This window comes from Abramis brama (genome assembly GCF_963993115.1).
Source record: "Abramis brama genome assembly, chromosome: 1".
NCBI lineage: Eukaryota > Metazoa > Chordata > Actinopteri > Cypriniformes > Leuciscidae > Abramis > Abramis brama.
Genome location: NC_139963.1, coordinates 14478143 through 14503712, shown reverse-complemented (window position 1 = coordinate 14503712; position 25570 = coordinate 14478143). Strand labels below are relative to the sequence as shown.

The window sequence follows — 25570 nt, the reverse complement described above, 5'->3', positions numbered from 1 at the left end:
TGGCGGGTGGTGTTTCCGCATTGTTTCTGACAGTGGAAAGCAGGTGTGGTCCTCAGGAAGTCCAGCTCTTCCTGCGCTTGAGCCAAACAGAGAGGAAATGCTGCCGTGGCACTGTGTGTAAGAGTGACAATGCTGGGAGGATTGGAAATGCTAATCATGTTTTCACTGCTACCGTTGCTTATATTTGCAGTTAGCCTGAACAATCCTCTCAAGGATTAAACTTTTACATGAACAGTGACTCTCCCAGAGTTGTTTGTGCTACAGATATGAAGAATAACTATAAGAAAAACTAAATATGGCGCAGACTCTGAATAATGATAATTGTACCCAGCAGGGCTGCGTTTAGCATTTAGTTGATCGTAGAGAACATTGGTGGCAATGGTCTTCACAATAAACTTGAAATCTGTGTGTGTTTTTTTGTCATTGTACAGTTCTCTTGGCTAAATACAGTCAACAGCGGTTAAAATTAGAAGTTACAATTATCAACAGCGGTTAAAATTATCAAATAGCAGTTTGAATCACTGTCCAAAGCACTATAAAAAGACCCAACTTGCTGAACGTAGCGGAAGGGTGTTATTTTCCTGCATGACAATGCACTGAACCGTGTGCCGTCTGAAAACAGTGAGGGGCGGCTCATGATCAGGTGACCTCATCCGGTGCGCCGCCCACTTCCATCGCATTCAGGACAAAGAGAAAACATCCTTCTGTCTGGGTCTATTTCTCTGTCCAGTACAACAACACCTTGTGAAAACGAAGTAATCTTAATAATATTAAGATAATATTATCTTAATAATATTTACAAAAATCTGTAGTTGCAGATCATGTAATATTGATCAGTGATATAAAAGACCACTTAAGTGCACTTAAAGAGAGTTCACTTAAGTTTTATTTTAAAGGTACATTTTAAATCATGTTTTCTTTAAAGAAGTACACTTGTTTTGATGATGACTAACATACTAAAGCACATGTAAAGCACTCAATTATAATTAAAACTGTAGTGTGTGATTCAATATTACATTTAAAGTTAATATAGGTGAAATGTATTAAATTGAAACTTCATCACTAATGTATAAATACAATAAGTTTCAGTGAAATTTTATTTTACTGTACCATAAATGCTTGTCGATACATTCAGAAGTAACTTTGGCCATATTTCACAGATAATAGAAGTAATTATGAAATTACATATAAAGATGTACTTCAGTCCTATGGTAATTGCACTTGAGTTCAACTAAGTTCCTTTAATATTAATGTATTTAAAATGTATTAAAACTATAATACATTTTATTTTTTAATTGTAAATTAAAAGATTCTGAAAAAATTTCTGAAAAAAATTCTGAAAGTGTCTGAAAACATTACATTCAGTTTGTACTTAAAGGGATAGTTCACCCAAAAATGAAAATGCTCCCATAATTTACTCACCCTCAAGCCATCCTAGGTGTATATGACTTGTATATGTCGGGTCAGAGGTCACTTTTGGCTGGAACTCGACTCACGTACGGCCCTTACCGGAAGCCAGTGATTCTAGTTTATAAAGTTATAAATATGGATATTTTCTTACAAAAACGCATCGCTTCGCTTCAGAAGGCCTTTATTAACCCCTGGAGGCATATGGATTACTTTTATGATGTATGGATGCTCAGGCTCTATTCACTCCCATTATAAAGCTTGGAAGAGCCAGAATATTATTTAATATAACTGATTGTGTTTGGATGAAAGAAGAAAGTCATATACACCTAGGATTGCTTGAGGGTGAGTAAATTATGCGATACATTTTATTTTTTGGGTGAACTAACCGTTTAAGTACAGTATATTCTTTCAAAATATATATTTCTGTAATCAGTACTTTAAAAAAAAAAAAAAGAATGCTTAAGTGTGCTTCTGTTTCGCAAGGGGAAGGTTCTCAACCGGCAGACATGAATATTAGGTATTAAGTGTTCTTATTTGTGCCTAATGCAATATAATTGCGGTCTCAGATTTGTTCAAAGCAGTTACATAAACACAGCCTCTATGTTAAGACTGTGTCTTAAGAACTAGTCTGACCAACTAGAAGTTAGTCAAGGGATAATCAGTCTAATTTTGGATTCAAATTAGAAAATAAAGAAAAAAATTAGATCACTTAACTTTTACTGTAAGACTAGTCTGAGCAGTTTATGCAACCTGCCACAGGTTTTAATGAGGTCTTCTTGGCTTCTGACATTAAGTATAACTGCTCAGTTTGTCGGTTTTCTTCAGTTAAATGAAAACAAGACTGAAGTCATTTTATTTGGCTTCCCCCATTTGGTAGACGGCCTGACCTCTAGTTTAGGACCTCTGTAAGCGAATATCCGCACTCATGTAAAGAACTTGGGTGTTGTTGTTGATTCAGAGTTAAAATTTGATAAACAAATAAACTCTATTGTCAGAGCCAGTTTTTTCCAGCTTAGGGGCTTACGGAAATGGAAATCTTTTCTATCTTTTAGTGACCTAGAGACAGTCATTCCACCGGAGGAACCTTTTCATAGTTCCTAGAACTATTGGTGGAAGAACCCGGGTTTTGGCGTGTTCGCACCGCAGGAACTGGGAACGATTTTAGTTCTAGGAACTCCTTTTGCAGGAACTAATGGTTCCCCTAGGAACGTTTTCCTGTTTGCATTCGCACCGGCAGTAGGAACTCTGAAGTGACGTAAGCCGTGCTTGTGATTGTGACTTTTATTTTGACGGCACTGAGAACGCCAGAGCCACACAGTGCTCGCATTCTCCGTGTTCATTAGTTAAGATCTGACAGTCCTGTCTAATACGTTATTAGATACAACTGTTATACATAGAAAGTAGACAGTAATGAAAAGGTATTAGCGAATGCCGTGTGGTTGATGTTTAGTGTTGCTGAGCAGAAATACATAATCATGTTTCTCCTGGTCTCCTCAAAGTTGCGTTGGATTTTCTCCTCAGCGTTAAGGTTAAGAGGCCGATATATCTCTGTTTTCCATGTTCGTAAAGTTAGTTTCTGGAGTAAAAATATAGGCTATAATCTGTGTTCATACAGCCTTTTTTAAAATGGCTGGTGTTTCACGTGCGTTCAGCCAATCAGTGTACACTAACGTCACTGGTAGTTCCTATAGTGCTGGTTTAGACCGACTCTGAAGTAGGAGCTAAATTAGTTCTCGGGGAACCACCCTGGTGACAGAGCCTTCTCCGTATTTGCCTCTAAGCTGTGGAATTCGCTACCTCAATCTGTTATCTGTTATCTGCTATCTTCTTCTTTATCTGTATTTCAGTCATGAAAATGTATCTTTTTTCTCAGGCCTATTCATAGTTTTGGATATATTAGTCTTAGTGAGTAAAATTCTTAGTCTTGATTTTAAAATGGTTTAAGGTGCTAATTTAAATTTGTATAATCTCTATTTTTGTGTGACTGTTATTTTTATCATGTTTTTGTGAAGCACCTTGGTCAGCAGAAATGTTGTTTTAAGGGGCTTTATAAATAAAAGTGACCTTGACCTTGACCTTGACCTTGCTCTTTACGATAAGACTATATTCTGAAAGATGAAAGGCACAGACATTCTGACGCCCAACTTACTGCGTTCCAGTGGCACCCGCTCGCTTGTGTTTCATTGTGCTGATGTTGAGTTTGTTGTGTTGTGTCTGTCCTGCAGGACTTGAAGCCCAAGCTCAGACCGCGGCTCTGTGCCATCAAGAAAGGCTCCAATGGCTTCGGCTTTAACCTGCACAGCGAGAAGTCCAGACCCGGCCAATACATCAGAGCTGTAGATGAGGACTCGCCGGCACAGAGGTCCGGCCTAAAACCCAAAGACCGGATAATACAGGTACTGTACAAGACACACTTTCTCAAGTCTCTCTTTAAGTGCACTTATGTGATCTTTTATTTCATTTATATTATATTATCTACAAGTACAGCTTTTTTTAAATATAAACATATTTTACTGAAGGTTACACTGTAAATATTATACACTAAACACATTTAAAATACATTAACAAATGTAATTTTGGACAACACACTTCAGGTGAAATTAAAATAAATTATTTCACATGTGCATTAGTATATTAGTCCATACATCAAAATATGTGTACTTCTTCAAAGCACTACAAAAACATTTGCAGTGTTTTAAAATGTGCGTTTATATTGTAAAACTTAATTAGACATTATTACAAAGTGCATTTAAAAAAAATACACTTAAGTGTGTTAAGAAACATGAACGTGTGCTCTTTTTAAGTGCACTTAAGTGTGTTAAGAAACAAAAACTTGTGTTCTTTTTAATGCACTTAAGTGTGTTAAGAAACATGAATGTGTGCTCTTTTTAAGTGCACTTAAGTGTGTTAATGAACATGAATGTGTGCTTTTTAAGTGCACTTAAGTGTGTTAGGAAACATGAAAGTGTGTTCTGTTTAAGTGCACTTAAGTGTGTTAAGAAACATGAACGTGTGCTCTTTTCAAGTGCACTTAAGTGTGTTAATGAACATGAATGTGTGCTTTTTAAGTGCACTTAAGTGTGTTAAGAAACATGAACGTGTGCTCTTTTTAAGTGCACTTAAGTGTGTTAAGAAACATGAACGTGTGCTCTGTTTAAGTGCACTTAAGTGTGTTAAGAAACATGAACGTGTGCTCTTTTCACGTGCACTTAAGTGTTAAGAAACATGAACGTGTGCTCTTTTCAAGTGCACTTAAGTGTTAAGAAACATGAATGTGTGCTCTTTTTAAGTGCACTTAAGTGTTAAGAAACATGAACGTGTGCTCTTTTTAAGTGCACTTAAGTGTGTAAAGAAACATTAGCGTGTGCTCTGTTTAAGTGCACTTAAGTGGCCTTTAATTTTAGTAGTACTATATTATCTAAAAGTACACTTTTTAAAAAGATTTAAAGTGCACTAAAAGTACACATTCAATACAATTAAGCACACTTATTTTTCACAATGGCATGGTTTTACAAAATAACTTTGGTGAGAAAAGTATTTGGTGTTTGAATAAGACATGATAGATTTATTCTTTTCCAAATATAGTTATTATGACTTGGAAACACTGTTCCTGGAAGGGAAATTTGTACATTGTGCTTTTTTTTAATCGTATCCTGTTTGAGAACAGAGAAGCAGAGACAAATAGGACAGAAGTGAAACATGGGCAAGAGCCCTGGAATCGAGCACATCACCCTCATGAACATTAGAGAGTCAAGCAAGAAGCCATGAGCAATACTCAATAATCATACTACTACTATACTGAAATCTGAGACTCTGCTTGTGTTCTTGTGCGTGTACTGTGTAGGATACACCATACCAGTCTGAATTTATGTGAATTTATGTCAGGGCTCCAGACTGTCTAAATACAAAAATGTGAAGTAACTTGAGGATTGCCCAGCTTTTTTCGATTAAACACTGCTATAAAAAACACTTAGGATGCCACAGCATAATGAACAGCGCAGCACTGACCAGTTTCAAAGCATGATGTGATGTAAACTATTGAAATCGTGCTTTTCAAATCCCTATCAGACCCTCAAATTGAACAAGGGTTTAAGGCAAGACACTTCAGGTGAATAGGGTGAGAATAATTTTAATTAATAGCTCACTGATTCTTGAGAGTCGGGACAAAACATGTCCCACATAGAAAAGTCTAATTTATAGCTAAAAATTAAGAAATTCATCATGATTGACATACTTACAAAGTTAAATCTAAAGGAATTGTATATACCTATCTGATTTTTAGAATAAACTTTTTTATCTTTTTGGGGAAAATTTGTTTAAATGTATGGTCTGTGGTTAGAAGGTCCATGTTATTGCACTTGTCCTCAGCAAGAGGTCACAATATTAACCATCCCAAAAAAACTTTAAAAAAGCTCTACAATTGTGAAAACATATATATCAAATAAAAAATAAGGGGTATAAATATAAAAAACAATGCATTATGTGAACATCAAACAATATTTTCCATAAAAATCTGCCTATTAAAGTTGTGTCCTCAGTTTCTGTCAACTCCGTCAGATTTTTTCATAAAGCTCTTTAAATCAGGAAATAGCATGGTCAGCTATATCCCTGAGGACCCCTTTTCATCTCCCTGCCTGTGGTGAATGCAGCACTACCACACATGCTCTGGTACATTTGACATTTTTTTATATTTTAGACAAACAATGTCAATATTCCTATGGTCACAGCTGCACCATGTCAATACCATTCTTCTGTTAAGATACTTTTTTTTAAACCATAGTGGACTGAATTTAAGCATTTTAGTGAGGTTATTAGGACAGCTAGCAACTGAGGAAAAACTACCTAGCTGCAGTGTACAATACAGATTTTGGCAGGAAAATACATGCCCTTACATCAACTCCGTCAGACGTCAACTCCGTCAGGTTCTATGTCTGACGGAGTTGACCTGTAAGCTGACGGAGTTGACAAATCCACCAATAACCTCTTAATGTGCGAATATAATATTATTTGTGAATATAGTGAAGGGTTAAACTGTTATTTCAGGGTTTTATTTACACATAAATGCTCATACATAGCATGCATTACATTATTTAACCATACGCATCTGACTTGTAGATAATGGGCAGGCAGTGGTCTGCTTATTATTGTGTAACGTGTAACTTTGCCAGCACTTTAATATATATATTTATATGTAGAGACAGAGATAGAGATATGAGAAGCCAGTGTAGGGCTGAGCGATATGGCCAAAAAAAATTATTATTATACATTTTTTTTTATATCAGTCCATATCGAAAATTATCACGATAAATGTCAAATCTTTATTTCAAGTTTAAAGGCAGATTTTTGCTCCTAAGTGAAAGTTGTAGAAAACAGAGCGTTAGTTGTTGTTTTAAACTACTCTTTATTGTCAGAACATATCATGACAAACAGGTGAACACTTCACAAATCTGAGGTAAAACATTCAAACATTTTTTGTCAACACCATCAGTTTTTCCGTCAACACCGTCAGTTTTTCCATCAACACCGTCAGATCTTTGTCAACAGCGTTGGATGTATGAATGTTTTTGTTAATTTTTTTGGGGAAAAAAATATTTTTCCTTCAGTTTATGTTGTTTTTGTAATAAAGGACCATCTGATCTACATCCTCTTATGTTTTATCTATTTAAGGAATTTGTTTTTACAATATTGAAATTAAAATCAAAGTTTGAAAATGCAAATATTTAGAAATCTGAGTTTTCAGAATAGTGTGAAATCACAACTTAAGTTTATATATTGGATTTTTTTTTACATATCAGAGTAACTAAACACTATTACAATATACTTTAGAACTTTAGATTCTTGTTGGATTTGAAGAATTTAAATTATATACTTTTTAGTGTGTCTGACGGAGTTGACACAAATCCAGTTCTGAAGGGAAACATGTTTATTTGTTAAAAATGTGTTTTTATTTAGAACCTGTTCCTTTACATGGTTAAATAGCTAAGACCTTTCTCTGCAGAAACATATAACTCTAATTGATATAGTGTGTATTTTTTTAAAAAGTTTTTTAAAACGTGTTTTGTCCCGACTCTCAAGAATCAGTGAGCTATCATCATACTTCCCTAGATAATCACAGTACATTAAGACAATTATTTTGTATTACAAGTTTTGTGAAATGTTATGATTAAATATGGAAATTAGGCATTATCCAAGTAAATATGCACCAATTTGATTAATTTTCCAGAACAGAAACCTGAACATTGGATAAAGCCAGGTTCAAAATTCAGACGAATTTTTGATTTCTCTTTTTTTCACCATCAACGGCCAGAATGTACTGTTTTTTGGTACACAATAGATACAATGTTTTATAAATTAAGTAAGTGATATTTACACTCCTTCAGAATATAGATTGTAAAGAACTGTAAAGTTTGGTGTATGTAAGTGCTACTGAAGTGGAGATTTCTGGCTCAGCCTGTCAGGATAAAACAGTCATGAAACTCTAGAGGGCGCCGTCTGATCGGTCCTTTACATGCAATTTACAAGCGATCACAACATTACAGCATGGCACAAGCCGATTGGCCTCTGCTGATCCTGCAGTCAATGAGATTGCTTGCTCAATATTAAAATAGTCAGGTTCAGTGTTTGCTGTAGTTCCTCTGAACCCCTCCACCTCCCCAGCTCCACCTGCTTATATCAGCTTATATCAGCTTATATAATTTATGTATGTCTATTTATGCAGCAACAGCAGGATATCTTACATGCTCACAGCAGTGTGTCTGTGTATCTATTAACAGTAGCAAGTCCATACTTGCTCTGTAGTAGCAGCATGGATATCAGATCTAGTCTGGCAAGACCAAATACATGAACAATTGCCATGTTCATTAAGATACTAAAACTATTTTGAGAACTGCCTTTAAAGATACTGCATGTACTCTAATTGAAACCTACAGATGCGCATAGACAACGTGTAATAATATAAACACTTAAATGTGTATTTTGGATTTTTTCTTTTCAGTTAAGCAGAATCACATGAACAAGAGTGCTGTGTTTCTGCTTAAAGGGTTAGTTCACCCAAAAATGAAAATTCTGTCAGTAATTACTCACCCTCATGTTGTTCCAACCCCGTAAGACCTTCGTTCATCTTCGGAACACAAATTAAGATATTTTTGATTAAATCTGAGAGCTGATCACTCCTCCATAGGCTTCTAAGTGATTGAAACTTGCTGGCCCAGAAAAGTTATTAAAGACATCGTTAATATAGTCCAAGTGACTACAGTGGCTCAATCTTAAGTTTATCAAGCGACGAGAATACTTTTTGTGCGCAAAAACAAACCAAAATAATGACTTTATTCCACTATTCATTTCCTTCTCTCTGGACCTCGAGTCTTTTTCCGTAGTGTTTAAGCGTAGCGCGTCTGTGTTGCACGTCACCACGTAGGCTCACTATTGGTCGACGCTGATCATGTGTGTGATGCGTGGTGACGTGCAACACAGACGCGCTACGCTTAAACACTACGTGAACTAACTTGAGGTCCAGAGAGAAGGAAATGAATAGTGGAATAAAGTCGTTATTTTTGTTTGTTTTTGCACACTAAAAGTATTCTCGTCGCTTGATAAACTTAAGATTGAGCCACTGGAGTCACTTGGACTATATTAACGATCTCTTTAATAACTTTTCTGGGCCAGCAAGTTTCAATCACTTAGAAGCCTATGGAGGAGTGATCAGCTCTCAGATTTAATCAAAAATATCTTAATTTGTGTTCCGAAGATGAACGAAGGTCTTACGCGGTTGAAACAACATGAGGGTGAGTAATTACTGACAGAATTTTCATTTTTGGGTGAACTAACCCTTTAACTGAAAAGAAAACCTGTGACATTGATTTTATATATAACAGCCCAGCAAACACAACTACTGTAAAACAAAAATTGTGTTTAATATTAAGAAACTTTTATTTTAAACACAGTATTGTTAATATTGTCTATTTTTGCTCTATTGCTCCACAGCAGAACTGTTGTTTGCCTTCGAGCAACACAGTGTGTGTTTCGTTCCCAAATGCATTCAAATGCTTATACGTAATAATCCTGTAGAAAATGTACATAATACTAAAAATAAAGAAAGAGTAGGTGTATGTTTCTGGAGGTTTTTCTCTGTCCGGTTCTTGTGTGAGATGTAATTCTTGAGTCTGGCCGCTCCATCCGGAGCGAGAGCCACGGAAAGGCCACCAGTGAACGAGTGAAGGGAGGGAAGGAAGCAGAGGGATGGAGGGGTCTTTGTTGTCCCAGAGGGGCCTCCAGGCCTCCCCCTGCGAGCCGGGCTCTTTGTGTTGGACAGGCAGCTATTGTTCCTGCTGAGCGCACATTGTCCGTTTCCTCTCTGGGACTGAGCTCCACTAGCAGACACACCCTCATTCCACATATGGACCCACAGGCGGACCGATCTGTTCCCATAGTGCCTCGCATCACACCTAAACTCATTTCAACATTCCTTTATCAAAATTGATCACAATAACACAAAATGAAAGATACTGTCTATAAACCACACTCTTAGAAGAAAAGGGTCTATATAAAGGGTTCTGTCAGGAACTTCATATATAGGACATTTTCTATATACAAGATCATAGGATCATTTTAAAGATTTAGTGTAAATTATAACATTGACAGCTAGTGGTTGAAATGGGTACTGTAGTCCAAATTAAAAACACAGTTGTGTCCACCGCCCTTCTCCTCGACACTCATGCGGGTTGCCAGATTGAGGAAATAATGCAGTTGACAATGAAAGGCGACAAGCCTCTTATCCGCATTTTAATATGCCCTGGTCATAGAGATTTCTAGATGGATGCCGAGGCTTTTTAGGTGGGGTAGAATCTGCGATCTCTGACCCAGTTTGTATGCCGGCTTCCATCGCTGTAATACACTGGGTTTTCCACCAACTGGCAACCTGGGGTGTCGAAATACTATTGGGTAAACTGCCAGCTGGTGGAAGCACACAGATCAAAGTAAAAACAGACATTCCGAAACAACGCACATTTCAAAGTCGAATAACGGGATTTAGCATTGTTTTTCGGAGAAACAAGTGTGAACTTAGCATGTTTACTAAATATCTGCAAACATAATATGGTATTTTAGTGCTTTAGTACAGTCAAAAAATAAATAAAATTAAAAATACTTTCAACCCTTTAATGTTGTTTTAATTTTAATTACATTTTATCAATTGAACAGCTCATAAACTAGATATTTAATTAAAAAAAATTAAATATATCTATAAACATGTCAGTGTTATGCAGTCATTTCTGACATTTTTTCTTATTAAAAAAAGGTTCCAAACGGGAGTTTTGACAGTGATGTCATAGGAAAATCTTTCAGTGAACAGTTCTTAAAAGAACTCTGTTTTCATAGTGTGAAGAACATTTTAATAAACTTTTTCCCATAACAGAACCTTTTTTGCAATGAAAAGGTTCTTCAATGCCAATAAAGAACCTTTTTGGCATAAAGGGAACATTAAAATTCTTTAAAAGAGACAATAAACCCAAGGGTTCTAACTAGAACCCAATCAAACCTCCTTTTTTTAAAGTGTAATACGTACTATTAAAGTGAGCTTGTTTTTCTCGAAGTTTGGCAGTATAAATCACCTTGTACTTTCTTTGTGTTTCAAAGAGGAAAGAAAATATTAGGTCAGAGAAACCAAACAATGAGTAAAGTATGACAGAATTTCCATTTTTGTGTTCACTTTTTCCTTTAAATGCCACCTGAAATGAAACGTACGTTGATTTCTCTCTCATATTCATATTTTATGAATAATAAATCAGTGTTTATGAATATTTTATATTGTTAAATATTAAATAATGAATATTTCAAATCACAATCTTCTTTAAAAAAAAACATCTGTGGGATCCTGTCAGATCCGCCCTTGACATTCCTCCTCGTTCAGTTCACACAAACGCCTCTCGTGGGTTTTTTGGCAAACGTGTAATGCATGAATGTTAGTGAATTGAAGACACAGGATATCCTTCCCTCGGACAGCAGGAAAGGAGACTGATAATGTTGAAAAATGAATTCTAGCTTTGATAAACACTTTCTTTGTTGGAACAATGAAGATGTGAATAATACATCTAAAAATAGATTTCAGGGTGACGCCAAGAATTATTATTTTTATTTTGAGCAGCGGTTATCCTGGCTGAATACTGAAATCTCTGTTGTAGAGTAGAGCAACTAGAGTAGAGTTGCATACATACTTCTCCTACATACTGAATACTGTGCATAATATGCAATTTGCCTGTATGCCTGTAATATCCAGATGCCTTATTATGAGCAGTATACAAAAGAGTGCTACATTAAAGTCTGCATGAAACTTCGTTCCCAGTTTTCTTCCATAATGTGACTTATTCTGGAGGAGTAGGGTATGGAAAATTTAAAGGCTTGGCGATGTTGTTTCTGATGATGAGCTCATTGTTGTTTTAAATATGTCAAAAAACATTTACAATATTCTTTTCTTTGCAATAGCGTGCACTGATGAATTGAGCACATAGATCCATTTTGATTTGATGTTACATACTGTATGCACATAATGACCTGAACGATACTATATCCATCTTATTTTTATTCTATTAGTGGGTGCAGTCATTTGTAACTTGAATGTGCGAGGCTTCTGGTGCCACTTCAAACTGTCCGTGGCTGCTCATTGGCTGCAGCATCTTTTTTCTCTTCTTTTTTTTTTGCACACAGTGCCGCAACCAGTCAATCACTCCTTTACGACTGGCTGCCTGCACTGCATTCACTGTCCTCGCGGCTGCTGCAACTTGCTCCTTTTTGTTTTATAGAGTAGACCTAGATGAAGAGGGTGCAAGTTGCAGCAGCCGCGAGGACAGTGAATGTGCAGGCAGCCAGTCGTAAAGGAGTGATTGATTGGTCGCGGCACTGTGTGCAAAAAAATACTTCGACCTAATGTCTGATGTCGGGTTACACAAAGTAGATCATCTACACAATTATTTAGATTTCTTATTTAATGACCGGCAATTTAGTTGTAATAATACTTTTGGCATAAGGCTTGTTAGCGTTAGGCTATAGCCTGAAAGGTCTGATTTACAACAGTCATTGTTTGTTTTTTTCACAATGACATTTGAGTACATGATTTTAATGTTGTTTTTTTGTGACTAATGACAGACTGTTGATATATGTGAATAAAAATATATTTTATTATAGGCTATGTAGTCTAATATCATAGCCTACCCCCAAACAAACAAAGGGTTAGTTCACCCCAAAATGAAATTTCTGTCATTAATTATTTACACTCATGTCGTTCCAAACCCGTGAGACCTTCGTTCATCTTCAAAACACAAATTAAGATGTTTTTGATGAAATCCGAGAGGTTTCTGAACCAGCCATAGGCAGCAACGTCATTGCTACTTTTAAGGCCCAGAAAGGTAGTAAAGTCATCGTTAAAGCTACACTGTGTAGGATTTTCTCCCATCTAGCGGTGAAATTGTTTATGACTACCAACTGAATATTACTTTCTAGCCCCTCCCATTCCGAGGGCGTTTTAACTCCTACGGTGGCCGTATTATTTCAAATCTGCCGGCAGTCGCGAGCAGTGTTTGGAATAACGGCGTTTAAAAGAACGGCGTTAGGTAACGACGTTATTTTTTCAGTAACGGGGTAATCTAACTAATTACTTTTCCCGCCGTTACAACACCGTTAACATTACTGGACGTTAAATGCGGTGCGTTACTATGCATTGATTGAATAAACTGTGTAATCCGAACGCACCCCTGGCTCACACAGCGAGTGAGGAGGTGGGTTAATAACAAGGTAAGCGATTATGATTGGCTAAGGCAGAGTCATGTGTTTCATGGTAGCCAATCAGAGCCAGTGTTTTTACACACATGCCAGCACACGCGCCACACGCACACACACACACACACACCAGCTAAACAGAGATTCGATGAAGCAGCAGCAGAGATGGCGAGTCAGGAGCAATCCGATGAAAAGTTGGCATTTTCAAGGTGGAGATATAAGCACTACTTCAAATTCATTGAGGTCAAAGGCAAGAACTAGGGGTGGAACGGTACATGTATTCGTATTGAACCGAAAGAGAGAGGCGCGGGCGCGATCGAAAAGTTGCAAAGTGTTTACATTTGTGTGTGTGTGTGAGAGAGAGAGAAAGAGAGACGCGGGCGCGATCGAAAAGTCGCAAAGTGTTTACATTTGTGTGCGTGTGTGTGTGTGGCGCGGACGCGATCGAACAGTGGAAACATAAAAACATAATCCGTAATTTTGTTTATACAGGACATTCAAACTGCAAAGTGTTTAAGTTACTGCTAATTAAAATTTTAAGGAAAACAAAGGTTTATTAATTGAATTAATAAACTAATTATATAAAACATATATAATGTTATATAATGTGCACAGTCAGTGCACTACAAATAAACTGGTTCAATGCCTTTACTTTATTAATAAAACTTTTAATAAAAAATTGAGAGAGGTTGATTTAATTTGCAGAGTTAAATGCACTTTATATGGTGTAACTGTTTACTTTTCTTACAAAGATAATGCTTGAATGCAGGATAAACCTCTTGCTGTCTGTCACCGTGCAATAAATATCGAAAGTTATGTACAAACACCTGTCTGTTCTACTCATTTCAACTGACTTGTGAAAACTGCTAAAAAAAATTAAAAAAATATAGCATTTTTTTTTTACAGTAACGCAAATAGTTACTTTCCCTGGTAACGAGTTACTTTTATTATAGAGTAATTCAGTTACTAACTCAGTTACTTTTTGGAACAAGTAGTGAGTAACTATAACTAATTACTTTTTTAAAGTAACGTTCCCAACACTGGTCGCGAGTAATCTCCCCCTCGCATTTGTCACGGTGCCACTGAGTGTAAAAACGTGAAAGGCGAAGCTTGAATTTCCAGGTATGTCCCTCTTTGTCTAATGCATTTTCAAGATGGAGGCGCAACATGGCTGCCGCCATTCGAGCGACTCGCTCGTATGTATTATAAATGGCAGATTCAACGCTTATGAGAATACTTGATTAGTTGGTAGAAGTAATTACACATTAATAAGCACATATCATTTTGAAAGAACAAAGTGTTTTTTGCTAAGAATCAACTTAAAAAATTACACCGTGTAGCTTTAAAATAGTTCATGTGACTACATGTTATGAAGTGACAAGAGTACTCTTTGTGTGTAAAAAACAAACAATAATAACGACTTTATTCAACAATCTCTTCTCTTCCACGTCATTCTCCAACGCTGTTGACGTAGTGTAAACAGTGCAGCACTTCCAGGGTCTACGTCAGAACGCCGGCTCATTATTGGCCAGCTCCTGCTTCAAACGCATATGTCGAGGAGATCACGTGACCTGCGTCGGCCTGCGTCTACTGACGTAGAACCCGGAAGAGCTGCACTGTTTACACTACGTCAACAGCGTTGGAGAATGACGTGGAAGAGAAGAGATTGTTGAATAAGTATCGCTTCATAACATTAAGGTTGAACTACTGTAGTCACATGGACTATTTTAACCATGTCTTCACTACCTTTCTGGGCCTTGAAAGTTGCAATGACGTTGCTGCCTATGGCTGGTTCAGAAACCTCTCGGATTTCATCAAAACAAAAAAAATTGTGCTCCGAAGATCGACATGAGGGTGAGTAATTAATGACAGAAATTTCACGGCAGAAATGTTTTAGGTGAACTATCCCTTTAAGTGTGAGTCAGTGACTGGTGCATGTGAATGTCTTCTGATGTGCTGTTTGTCCTCAGGTGAACGAGGTTTCAGTGGATGGGAAGCAGCATGCAGATGTGGTGGCTGCTATTAAAGCCGGGGGTGATAACACCACACTCTTGGTCGTGGATCCAGAAACAGATGCTTTCTTCAAGAAGTGTCGAGTGACGCCCACTGCAGAACACCTCACAGGTACATCATACACAAAACATGAAGTCAGGTTTCCAGCAGCTGTAACTCTCCATGGCATCCCTCTAGGTGGCGTCTGAGCAGGGGTCACTCAGGCAAGCGTGTCTCTGTCTCTCGCTGCGCTGGTTTTGGGTTTCCTATTAAGCAATTTAGTTTGTCCATCTTGTTTTGTTACCCCGTGCCAACAGTCTGCAACAGTGCCAAATGCAGCCATGGAAACTGTGTGTTTGTGTGTGTGTGTGTTTGACACAACTAGATTAGTCATGAGTGAGTGGAGACACAATGTTTACTCGTTTTATTTACCAAGCAAGTTGTTGGCGTCAGCACTAGTGGAAACTCTCCTTAGCTGCTATCACTGCTATTACGTTTTATCAGCTTGAGTAAACATCTGTTTGAGGAAAAATGGCAGGATTGATCAGATGAAGGCTTTTAGACGTCCCAGGTGCTGCTGTTCTCAGCGAGGCTCGTTTAATACTCACGATCGGTCTGTTTTCTGCCAGAATCACTGCGTTTCGATTTGAATAGCTCTTTTCTGTGAGGCCGTGGGATTAGCTGTCAACAGGGACAGAAGACTGGGAGCACTAGCTAACAACTAGCAACCCAGCTAACAGGGAATGTTCTCATGACTTTGGCTAACGTTCTGGCAAGGTTCTCTCAAAGTTATGAACAAACATTCTTCCAGTAACGTTAATAGAGTGTTTGTTCAATATTATCTGGTCTTTAATAATGTTTTCAAAATGTTAGCACAAAAACTTTATTTATGGATTGTTTGTAGAAGTTTTTTAAATGTCTTCATTCTTTGAACGTCCTGTAGTGATCAAAGATGAGTTTTAAGGGATCATATTTAATGATGTGACGTTTGGCACCGAGGCTTTGAAGCTTGTATCAAAAAAACCGAAACATTTCACAAAGAGTGGTTCAGGTATGACGTAAAGCGAGTTAGCATTTTAGCACTCCCGGTTCCATTGTCCTGAAGTCAATGGGTTTTTTGAATGGGATTTTTGTTAAATGGCTGAAAAAAGGTTTGTGGTGAACACAAGCTCAAGACACTTTCATGTTTTATTCTACGACATAAAATATATCAGTATTATCCCTCTCGTGATATTTTTTGAAGCTGTTACATGTTTTGAAAAAGGCGGTTGCTAACAAGTGGCTAAATGGGACTACATAGGCGGTCGAGGAGATTAAATGTCATCATGCCGAACAGGTAAACTCAGTCCTCGTTATGCTCATAATTGTGCTCTTATAAACCAGTCTAACTCAAACGCTCTGGGAAAATGTTTTTAGATAAAAACTGAAAGTTGTCGGAAGCTCACTGATGGTGACGTTGAAGTCATGGGACCGTGGTGTAGTTCGTTTATAGCCTACCTTTAGCTTTTTACTTACGTCATCGTAATGAATCAGCTGCAAGGAACGTGAAATGTAATGCTATAATAGCCTGTTACTGAAATTTGTCAAATTATTTGGGGGGGGTTGCTGCGCAGTTTAACACATTTAAAACAATTGTACTAAAAGTACATTTGAACAAACCCACAGTATTTGCAAGTAATGGCTCAATATTTTTGTGCAACACATATATAATTTCACTGCCTGCCATAGACTTAGTCACCAGACTTGATAAAAATCATTACTGAAGTACAAACAAAGTGCAATATAACTGTATGTGTAGTAAATTTGCTTACCTGACTATTAAAACGCATGCGAGAGCAGTGTCTCTGTCAAGTCCAAGTTTGTCGTGAGCTTTCTCCATCTCGAAAACGCCACGCCGATATTGATCCTTGTTTTATTTCTCCGTTTGTCCCAAAACCTGGTTGCCTCAGTTGTTCTACGTTTACGTTTTTTGGATTTTCTGTACTCGGCAATCAATAATCGTGAACCATGATGACTGAACGAGATACTGTATCATAGAAATATATACATAGATCCCCCATTAGCAGCTTACGTTAGCGGCCCATTGAAACTGCCTCTAATGAGGCATCTATGTATTATATCTATGGTTCCTATAAGGGGAAAGGCGGAAACCGAGGATAGCACGGATATTACCTCATTGGTATGCGACAATGACAAGGGACGAGCCATTATTTAAAACTGGAATTTACAGATTTACAAATCCTTGGGAACTTTTGGGATAATGTAAGTACACAACTGCATGAAATATATCACACTGTAAAGTGGTTTTTCAATATTTGATTACAAAAATCGTACATATTGTACCTTTCATGAACACTCACCGTGACCATTAGTGATGATGATGCCTGATGTTAATGAGTAAAATCACTGAAGGAAAGAAGAACAAATATTTGAAGTCACTATTGTGGTGATCAGTGTTTCCTGTAGTTGGGATCTTGACCCTTGACTGTTCTGTTAGTTTGTTTCTGGCTGATTTAATAGTGTGTTCAGAAAACATTGAATTCGAGATAGAATAATTTCAGTTGATGTTGGCTGTTATTTAATGGTGACATCATCAGGATGTGGTCTGATTCAAGGATCACATTTGTAGTCTAATCACTGATCAGAAGTGTGTTTTGTTATTCATGCGTTTAAATATTGTGCTGCTGACCATGTGATGCTCAGACTCAGAAAATCAGACTTTCTGAAAAATGAAAATGTAGTGAGCAGGAAGTTAGAAACTACAGTGTTATGTAGACACGCACAGACATCATCAATCAGCATAGGAAATTCAGCAATTGTGACATGTTTCATGCAAGCATGCAAAACTCAGTCATGGCTCCCAGCATGCATTGCGGTACAAATAAATTATGCAGCTGAATTCTTTTACTATTTATATTTGAATATTTTTGATTGTCACCATTGTCGAGGTTTGTATGATGAGTGTTGATGTCTGAAGTGTGTCTCAACTTTTACACAAGAGGTTGTCAACGGTTGAATTTGTTTATTACTTTTTTACTTAAGTTTGTCATGAAACTACAGAAAAAGCAGTTAAAACCACTTTACTGCAGTCATTTGACGGTCATTAAAACAGACATCATTGTCTGCCTTTTCATCAATCTATTTATCAATGCATCAAATCAAATCAATGCATCAAATCTTTATCAAATCAATTTATAATTTTCTGAAAACACCTGCAATTGCTGAAAGAGAAATAAACTAACAGTCAAGGGTCAAGAGACCAACTAAATGAAACACCGATCACCATAATGGTGATTTCAAAACAAACATTTTCAAACAAACATCAACTAACATCTAAACCTCTGTTATTTCTCAATAAGAACTTCTGTAGATATATGACAGAAATCAAATTAGTAATAACTTTAAAGTGAAGCTGGTAATGCAGTTTGTGGAGTTGTTTAATCCTCCTCTGATGAGATCTTGAGAGATTTAATGTCTTCTTTTATCTTCAGTTGATTTCATCTAAGACTGTGTCTGGAAGTCAGTTGTAGTTTCTGTTCTTGTTGTTTCTCTTTCCTTCAGTGATTCTGCTTGTTAACAGCAGGTGTTTGAATGTTTCAGGAACATCATACTAACCTTTAAATTATATTCTATTTACATTATGGAAACTGGACATTTTTATGTTCTTGGAATGTTACAAATCACCATTCCTAGAATGTTGAGTTGTTAGTAAAGATTAAGTTGAAAGAATGTTTTAGGAACATCATGCTAACCTAACCTAAAAAACGTTCCACTAACATCAAGAAAACTGGACATTTTAACGTGTCCATAACCAAAACAGGATGTTTGGAAAACGTTCTTAGAACAAAAATGTGTTAGCTGGGTAGTTCCATGAAGAACACTTCAACATCCATGGAATCTTTCTATTACACAAATGTAATCTCGCACTCGATCGGCCCAAAGTCCGGCATCCGACCAGCGCGGAAGGTCTTTACGTGTTACTGTCTTTTTCTCGAGGCAAAGTATTTTTGATTAAATGCAATACATTTGAATATGTATTCTCTCGTTATTTCATCTGACTCCATAAATGAAAAGGTTTTAATGATATCTGTGCATCATTAAATGTGAGCGAATGTTTGACTATTCCTTTTAACTCTTTAATGAAAATAATGTCAAAGTCAGTTAGAATAATCAAATGTAACAATTTATTATCTCAGGTAAATGTATCATGCCAATTTCATAATCAATTCAAAGATAATCGATACAAAACATCAAATGCTCTGGAATAAAGAGAAGAGATGCAGCCCAACATTAAGATACATGATGCTAAGAGTTTACTCTTAAGTAAGAGTCACTCTTAGCATCATGGGCCAACTTGAGATACAAAAGGCCCAGAGCCCTTTGCTGCATTCCATTTAGTAGACAGAACCTCTTTCACATGGAAACATGTGCTAACAATGGAAATTTGCATTCAGAGGTTACACCTTTTGGGGGTATGAGACCATTTGCCAGGAGACCACCTTCCTTTGTGTGCCAGGTATCCCTAAACTCTTAAAAATCTTATTACCTTTTGTTTTACTTATTTGGAAATGAGACATTTGTACCAGTCGCACTGAGACATTTCAAATGATACCAAACATGTACAATACTCGATGATAATAATTCACATTAAACTATGTATTTTCTTGGGTGAATTCAGGTGATCTGAGTATGAGAGAGAGAGGGTGAGGGATGAGGGAATGAAATGTAGATTAGGATGACTCGGAGGGTGAGACTTTTGTCTCAAATGGTGAGTTCAAATGGTAATTTTCAGCAAGATCCTGTCTTCTCAGGGTCTGGTCGCTCCTCAACCAGACTGTCCAGCATTTACTAATTCCTCAAGTCTTACACAAACGATTCTTAATTGTTGAAAAAGGTTTATCAGATTATTAAAATATGATGTGTTTTTTAAGAACTGTTCACTGAAAGATTCTTTGTGGAACCCAAAATGGTCCTTCTATGGCATGGGTTTTTCAGATTGTAGGATTCTATTCTCTACACAGTCGAACATTCAGCTGTTTTCTCTTCTCTTTCGCACCCAGTTGCACTGCTCTGTCTAAACACACACACACACACTCTGTCTCTCTCTGCTGCCTGTCAGCCAAATTTGGAAGGAGGATTTGTGTGGTTTCCAAGGTGCTGGTCTGGAGTGGCTCTCAGATTGCCGTATTGGGACTGAAGGGCATTTGAAGTGTCCAAACAGCCAGTGATGTGTGTTTTGTGCCGATCAGGGGCCAGATGGATCTGTGTTATCATACCTTCCCTGCAGTTTTCTGCCACTCATATATCCTTCAGACGGCGGTAGAAAGATAGAGATTTAGAGACAAGAGGGCGGTAAGGGTGTCAGGATTATTTTCCACTTCTTTTATCTGCCTTACTGCTTTACTCTTCTTCCTAGAAACTCTTCGGAAAGAATGGCTGGTGGTAGGAACATCTTTTTGTTGGAAAAAAACATATTTAATATTACATAAGTATGAAGTAATGTATATTTGAAAATTATAATGTATATGTAATAATGTAATATAATTATAATGTATAATGTATATTAAAAATTAATATTTTTATAGTTTTACTGGGAAAATTAGTTTTTTCTTAAAAATAAAGGCAATTGTCATGATTTTCATGTGCAAAAATGTAATTTGAACCTGAGATGTTCATAAAAAAATAAAAAAAATCTCAGAGTTGGGGAAATAAATGTATTTTTACAGAGAAAATACAGTACAACGATTTCTCTTTAAACTCTTTAAGGTCTTCTTCCTTAAATAAAGGTAAATGTCATGAAGTTTAACCTGAGATGTCCATAAATATACATAAATATAATTAAGTGATTATTGAGCATTAGTAAAGACACCTGATGATAACAAGCAGAATCACTGAAGGAAAAAGGAACAACAAGAACAGAAAACAAGATTATTTTTCTTACTTAATTTTTTTTGATTTAAGCAAAAACAAGACATTTCAAACATCATTTTACTTGTCTAGTAAATGCATCCTGATATAAGTTATATAAATTTGGACTGGAAAGTACTAGAAAATATTGTTTTGTCAGTACATTCAGCAGTAACTTTAACCGTATTTTGAAGACAACAGAAGTAGAAGTATGCTAAAGTGTACTTGTTTTTCATAAGGGAAGACTCTTCCGATCTCCACATACATCCTTTATCTCTCATGTCAAGTTCATTTGTTAAAGTGTAATCCACTATGAAGGCCTCTAGATTTTGTTCCCTGTGGAGTTGTGGGGGTCGACAGGTATCCAGGTATCACGGATCTCACCACGGTGATTATCTGAATAATAAATGAAGCGAATACCTGTGCTGCAGTATGTAACAGAGTCGACATCTGCTTACTGCAACCCGAGAAGGAGTGAATGTCATACTAGCTATTCTCTTGGTGTTTGGAAGTATCTTGTTTAATCTTTGCGTCCTGGCTGTCTCTGATGAGGAGCATTATTGGAGAAAGTGTCTCGTCTGACAGATGCAGATGTACTAGGGGGCAGTTGTGTGATCTGTGACTGACCTGTGCTGCTTCTCTCTGCCCGCAGGACCGCTGCCTGAACCTGTGGTCAACGGAGACATGGAGGACAAGGTAAGACAACCGCTCAAATGACAAATGAAAAAAATTAAGTTCTGTCATCATTTTCTCACTTTCAGTCTACTTTTATGTACTTATCGGAGATATACAAAATTATCCTTGCTTAGTATACAGTACTTGGTTTATAAATACAGTATCTGTGGCATATACTATAGTTAATTTCAAGTCTACTTTAAGTACCAAAAAATTCCTAAATAGAAACCTAGTAGTATAAGCCTACTTAAAATGCAAAAACTGTAAGCATGCTTTTAAGTTAACTTAAAGAAAACTTACTGTAAGCTTGCAGTGTAAAATCTATTAATCTATTAGTTTACTGAGAGTATTCTTCAAAGGGTACTTACAGAAACTAAAAAGTGAGCTTGAAGTCTATAGCTAAACTAACAGTATACCTGAAGTTTACTTGTATTATAGTTCACCGTATAGTTGATATAAAGAAGAAAGTCCCCCTGTGGTGAAAATCAAGTTTTAATGTTGTTTATGTGTCTATGTGGTGTTTTTAAAGCTTTAAGACAAACCATGTGCAAATTCATAAGTCGACACCATTGCTGAGTATTTTCTCCTTAAAACTGCAGTGAACCAAAGACAGTCTCAAAAACACGGTTTGAAATCGCTGGTGTTTCTGACGTCACAAACTACCTTGTAACCAATCAGATCAACGTGTGATCGTCAACCAGTGGATCTCTGAGCTGGTGTGAGTGAGTGGAGGCGGGGCTCATTTGCATATTAATAGAACCGCGTATACTAAATGAGGCAAGGGTGTAGAGTTACATTCAAGCTATTTAAAGGCATAAATAATTTTTTCAAGGAAAAAACACTTAAAGGTATAGTGGAGGATTTTCCTGAATTTTAGAAAAGAACTGCCCTCTCCACTTTTTGAAAAAATGCACATGCGCAACACTCTACCTGCTCCCGAGAGGGAACGCCTATTAAACGTGTGCACGAGAGAGCATGCACAAGCCTAGTTCTCCTCGTGCACGCTCTGTTTACAAGTTGCTGTTGGCATGGCTCATACAAGCCTACTTTCCTTTACCTGTCGAGTAGAAACTTCGCGACTGAGGCATCAGTGGGAAGCCCAACCTGTGCTTTTAGCGCACGCCAGCGTGTGAAATATTCTCCCAAAAACACTCTAACTCAAAAACATTCATGCAAGACAAAATGTCAAATGCCCTTCCGTGTTTTATTTACATATTATACTGATCGATTGAGTGAGGACTCAAGACATGATCTGCAATGGAGAAGTAGCTTGTTGCATTTGTATAATAAATACTATGGTGAACACATTGGAATTATCAAAAATGAACACACAAGGTTTTAGAACATTTCAGCGTGATACCTTTTACCATTTGGTCATAAGGCTACTTTAGACAAATTGAGATGTTTACTGTGTCTGCGCGGTGCGTGACTTGTGCCAGGGCTAGCATCGCTAATCATAGCTTACATTAACTTTTACTAGCAGTGATTTTAAATGGATTTCTCCAAATAGCATGCCAAACTTTACCTGTCGAGTAGAAACTTTGCGACTGAGGCATCAGTGGGAAGCCCAACCTGTGCTTTTAGCGCACGCCAGCGTGTGAAATATTCTCCCAAAAACACTCTGGACTTGTTTCTTTCTTCAGAGGCCTTTCTCTTCTTGTCATACAATTCGTAGACACTTTTTCTCTTGCGACCCTCAGACATTTTGAAAAAACCCGGTGAGAACGGCGAGCTTCAATGAATGGCTGAAACCGTAGCTCAAACCAGAAAGCGAAAACTACTTAGGGACGAGCACGTACGACGGCCTTACGTAAACATGTCACCAGAATGATTGACAACTAGGAGGACCAATAGTCTTGATGATCCACCCGGAAAAAGAAAATCCTCCGCAATACCTTTAAATATATAATTTTGGTGATCAAAGATGAGTTTTAAGGAATACATGTATTGACTATAGTGGGACTTTAATGTTGTAAATTAGCGGTGTACTAAAAACTATATATATTTTGAAGAATGTTGGTACTGTAACCAGTTTTGGTTATCATTGACTTCAATCCGGTCAATTCTTATCCGGTATGGACAACAACAAAAAATCGTATATTCTCAAAATATCTTTTTAAAGGGCTTTTCATACTACACTTAACCCCGGGTTATCATTCTAAACGGGTTAGGGTTAGGGTTAGGGTTAGGGTTAGGGTTAGAGTAAACCTGTGTTACCATCGTTCTAAACCCCGCTTTTAAACCTAGGTAAAGGAACGTTTCACACTTGTGATGCAGGATTAGCACCGCTTTTTACCCGGGGTTATGAATCCCTTCTCTGGAGCAGGGCTAGCACTGGTTTTGTGGTGTTAACCCCGCATTGCGGTGCCAAACTTGTACAGTGTGGAACAAAGTGGTGTTAGAATGTTATGACTAGATGCTTATGAACCAACAACTGGCTTTGGTCAGTCATGAAAACCCCAGTATGCTGATAACTCACAAAAATCAGCTTATTGAAATGTCCGGGTTTACATGCAAACCAATATTCAGACAATGCAAGTCGAATGCTGGGCGAAATCAGCCAAGAAAAGTCTATTCAGTATAAAGCTGATAGGCAATATATAGTATGAGGATGCGCAATGTTAGTGTGCTGCGTTCATCCAATCAGTTACACTGATACTACAAATATGCAAATAAGGACGTTAACCTAGATGTTAACCTTGGGTAAATTATGAGCAAATGTGAAACGTGAATCAAGATAACCCAGGATTCAGTTTACTCTGGGTTTATTAATGACCCAGGGTTAACTAGTTCAAGTGTGAAAAGCCATTATGTGTTTCACTGAAGAAATAAAGTGATACAGGTTTGGAACGACTTGATGGTGAGTAAATGATGACAAAATTAAATTTTTTGGGTGAAATATCCCTTTAATGCATTTCAAGTAACACATTTAAATATAGAGAAAATCAACCTCAAATGTGTAATTACAAAACTGCTAAACAATATAGACGAAGTGATGAAGTATTTTGCTGTCATTATCAGCAATGCCACACTAATTGCCATAGAAATGAGTCAAAGGACATTAGGAGTTAATTGTGATAATTCTGACACAGCACGAAAACCAGCATAATGAACTATATATTACTAGGTAGAAGAATTGTTTATTGTGAGTACATTTACATTTATGCATTTGTCAGGCGCTTTGCATTGCATTTCAAGGTACACATTTACATTCTTATCAGTTCTTGCTTTCCCTGGGAATTGAACCCATGACCTTGGCAAGCACTATTGAATGTAGTTATTTATTGAACAATGGTGTGTTGAACGATGGCCATGAACAGTTTTAAATGGGGTATGCAAAGAGCCTCAGTTCTTATGAATGTTTTTCTTGCTGATCGGTCCTTTACATGCAATCTGCAAGCCATCACATCATTACTGCATGGCACACTCTGATTGGCCTCTGCTGATCTTGCAGCCAATCAACATTCAAATATCCTGGTTGGGTGTTGCTGAACCCCTCCACCTCCCCAGCTCCGCCTGCCCAGATCAGCTACAGGATTTATGTATGTCTATCTATGCAGCAACAGCAGGATATCTTACATGCTCACAGCAGTGTCGTGTATCTATTAATAGTAGCAGGTCCATACTTGCTCTGCAGCAGCATTAATCAACAGCAGCAGCTGCGGAGTAGATCTAGGCCGCCCAGACCAAATACACTGTTAAACATTTTAGTGTGAAATTGACAGCATGCATTGATTTCAGAGTAAATGACTGCAGTAATTTTTAAAATATGCCCACATTCACTCTTAAACGGCTCTATTAATAATGTTTCTTGTCT

At 37.2% G+C, this 25570-nt stretch overlaps 1 protein-coding gene across 2 annotated transcripts in view; it reads left to right on the top strand.

Annotated features, from left to right (window-relative positions):
- Nucleotides 1–25570, top strand: part of nherf1b (NHERF family PDZ scaffold protein 1b) — a 45040-nt gene that overhangs the window by 15793 nt on the left and 3677 nt on the right. For both annotated transcript variants that reach the window (XM_084127472.1, XM_084127471.1), the window contains 3 exons: nucleotides 3636–3806; nucleotides 15150–15303; nucleotides 21731–21774. In XM_084127472.1, the coding sequence (XP_083983598.1) occupies nucleotides 3636–3806; nucleotides 15150–15303; nucleotides 21731–21774 (369 nt within the window). The remainder of the gene's footprint in view (nucleotides 1–3635; nucleotides 3807–15149; nucleotides 15304–21730; nucleotides 21775–25570) is intronic.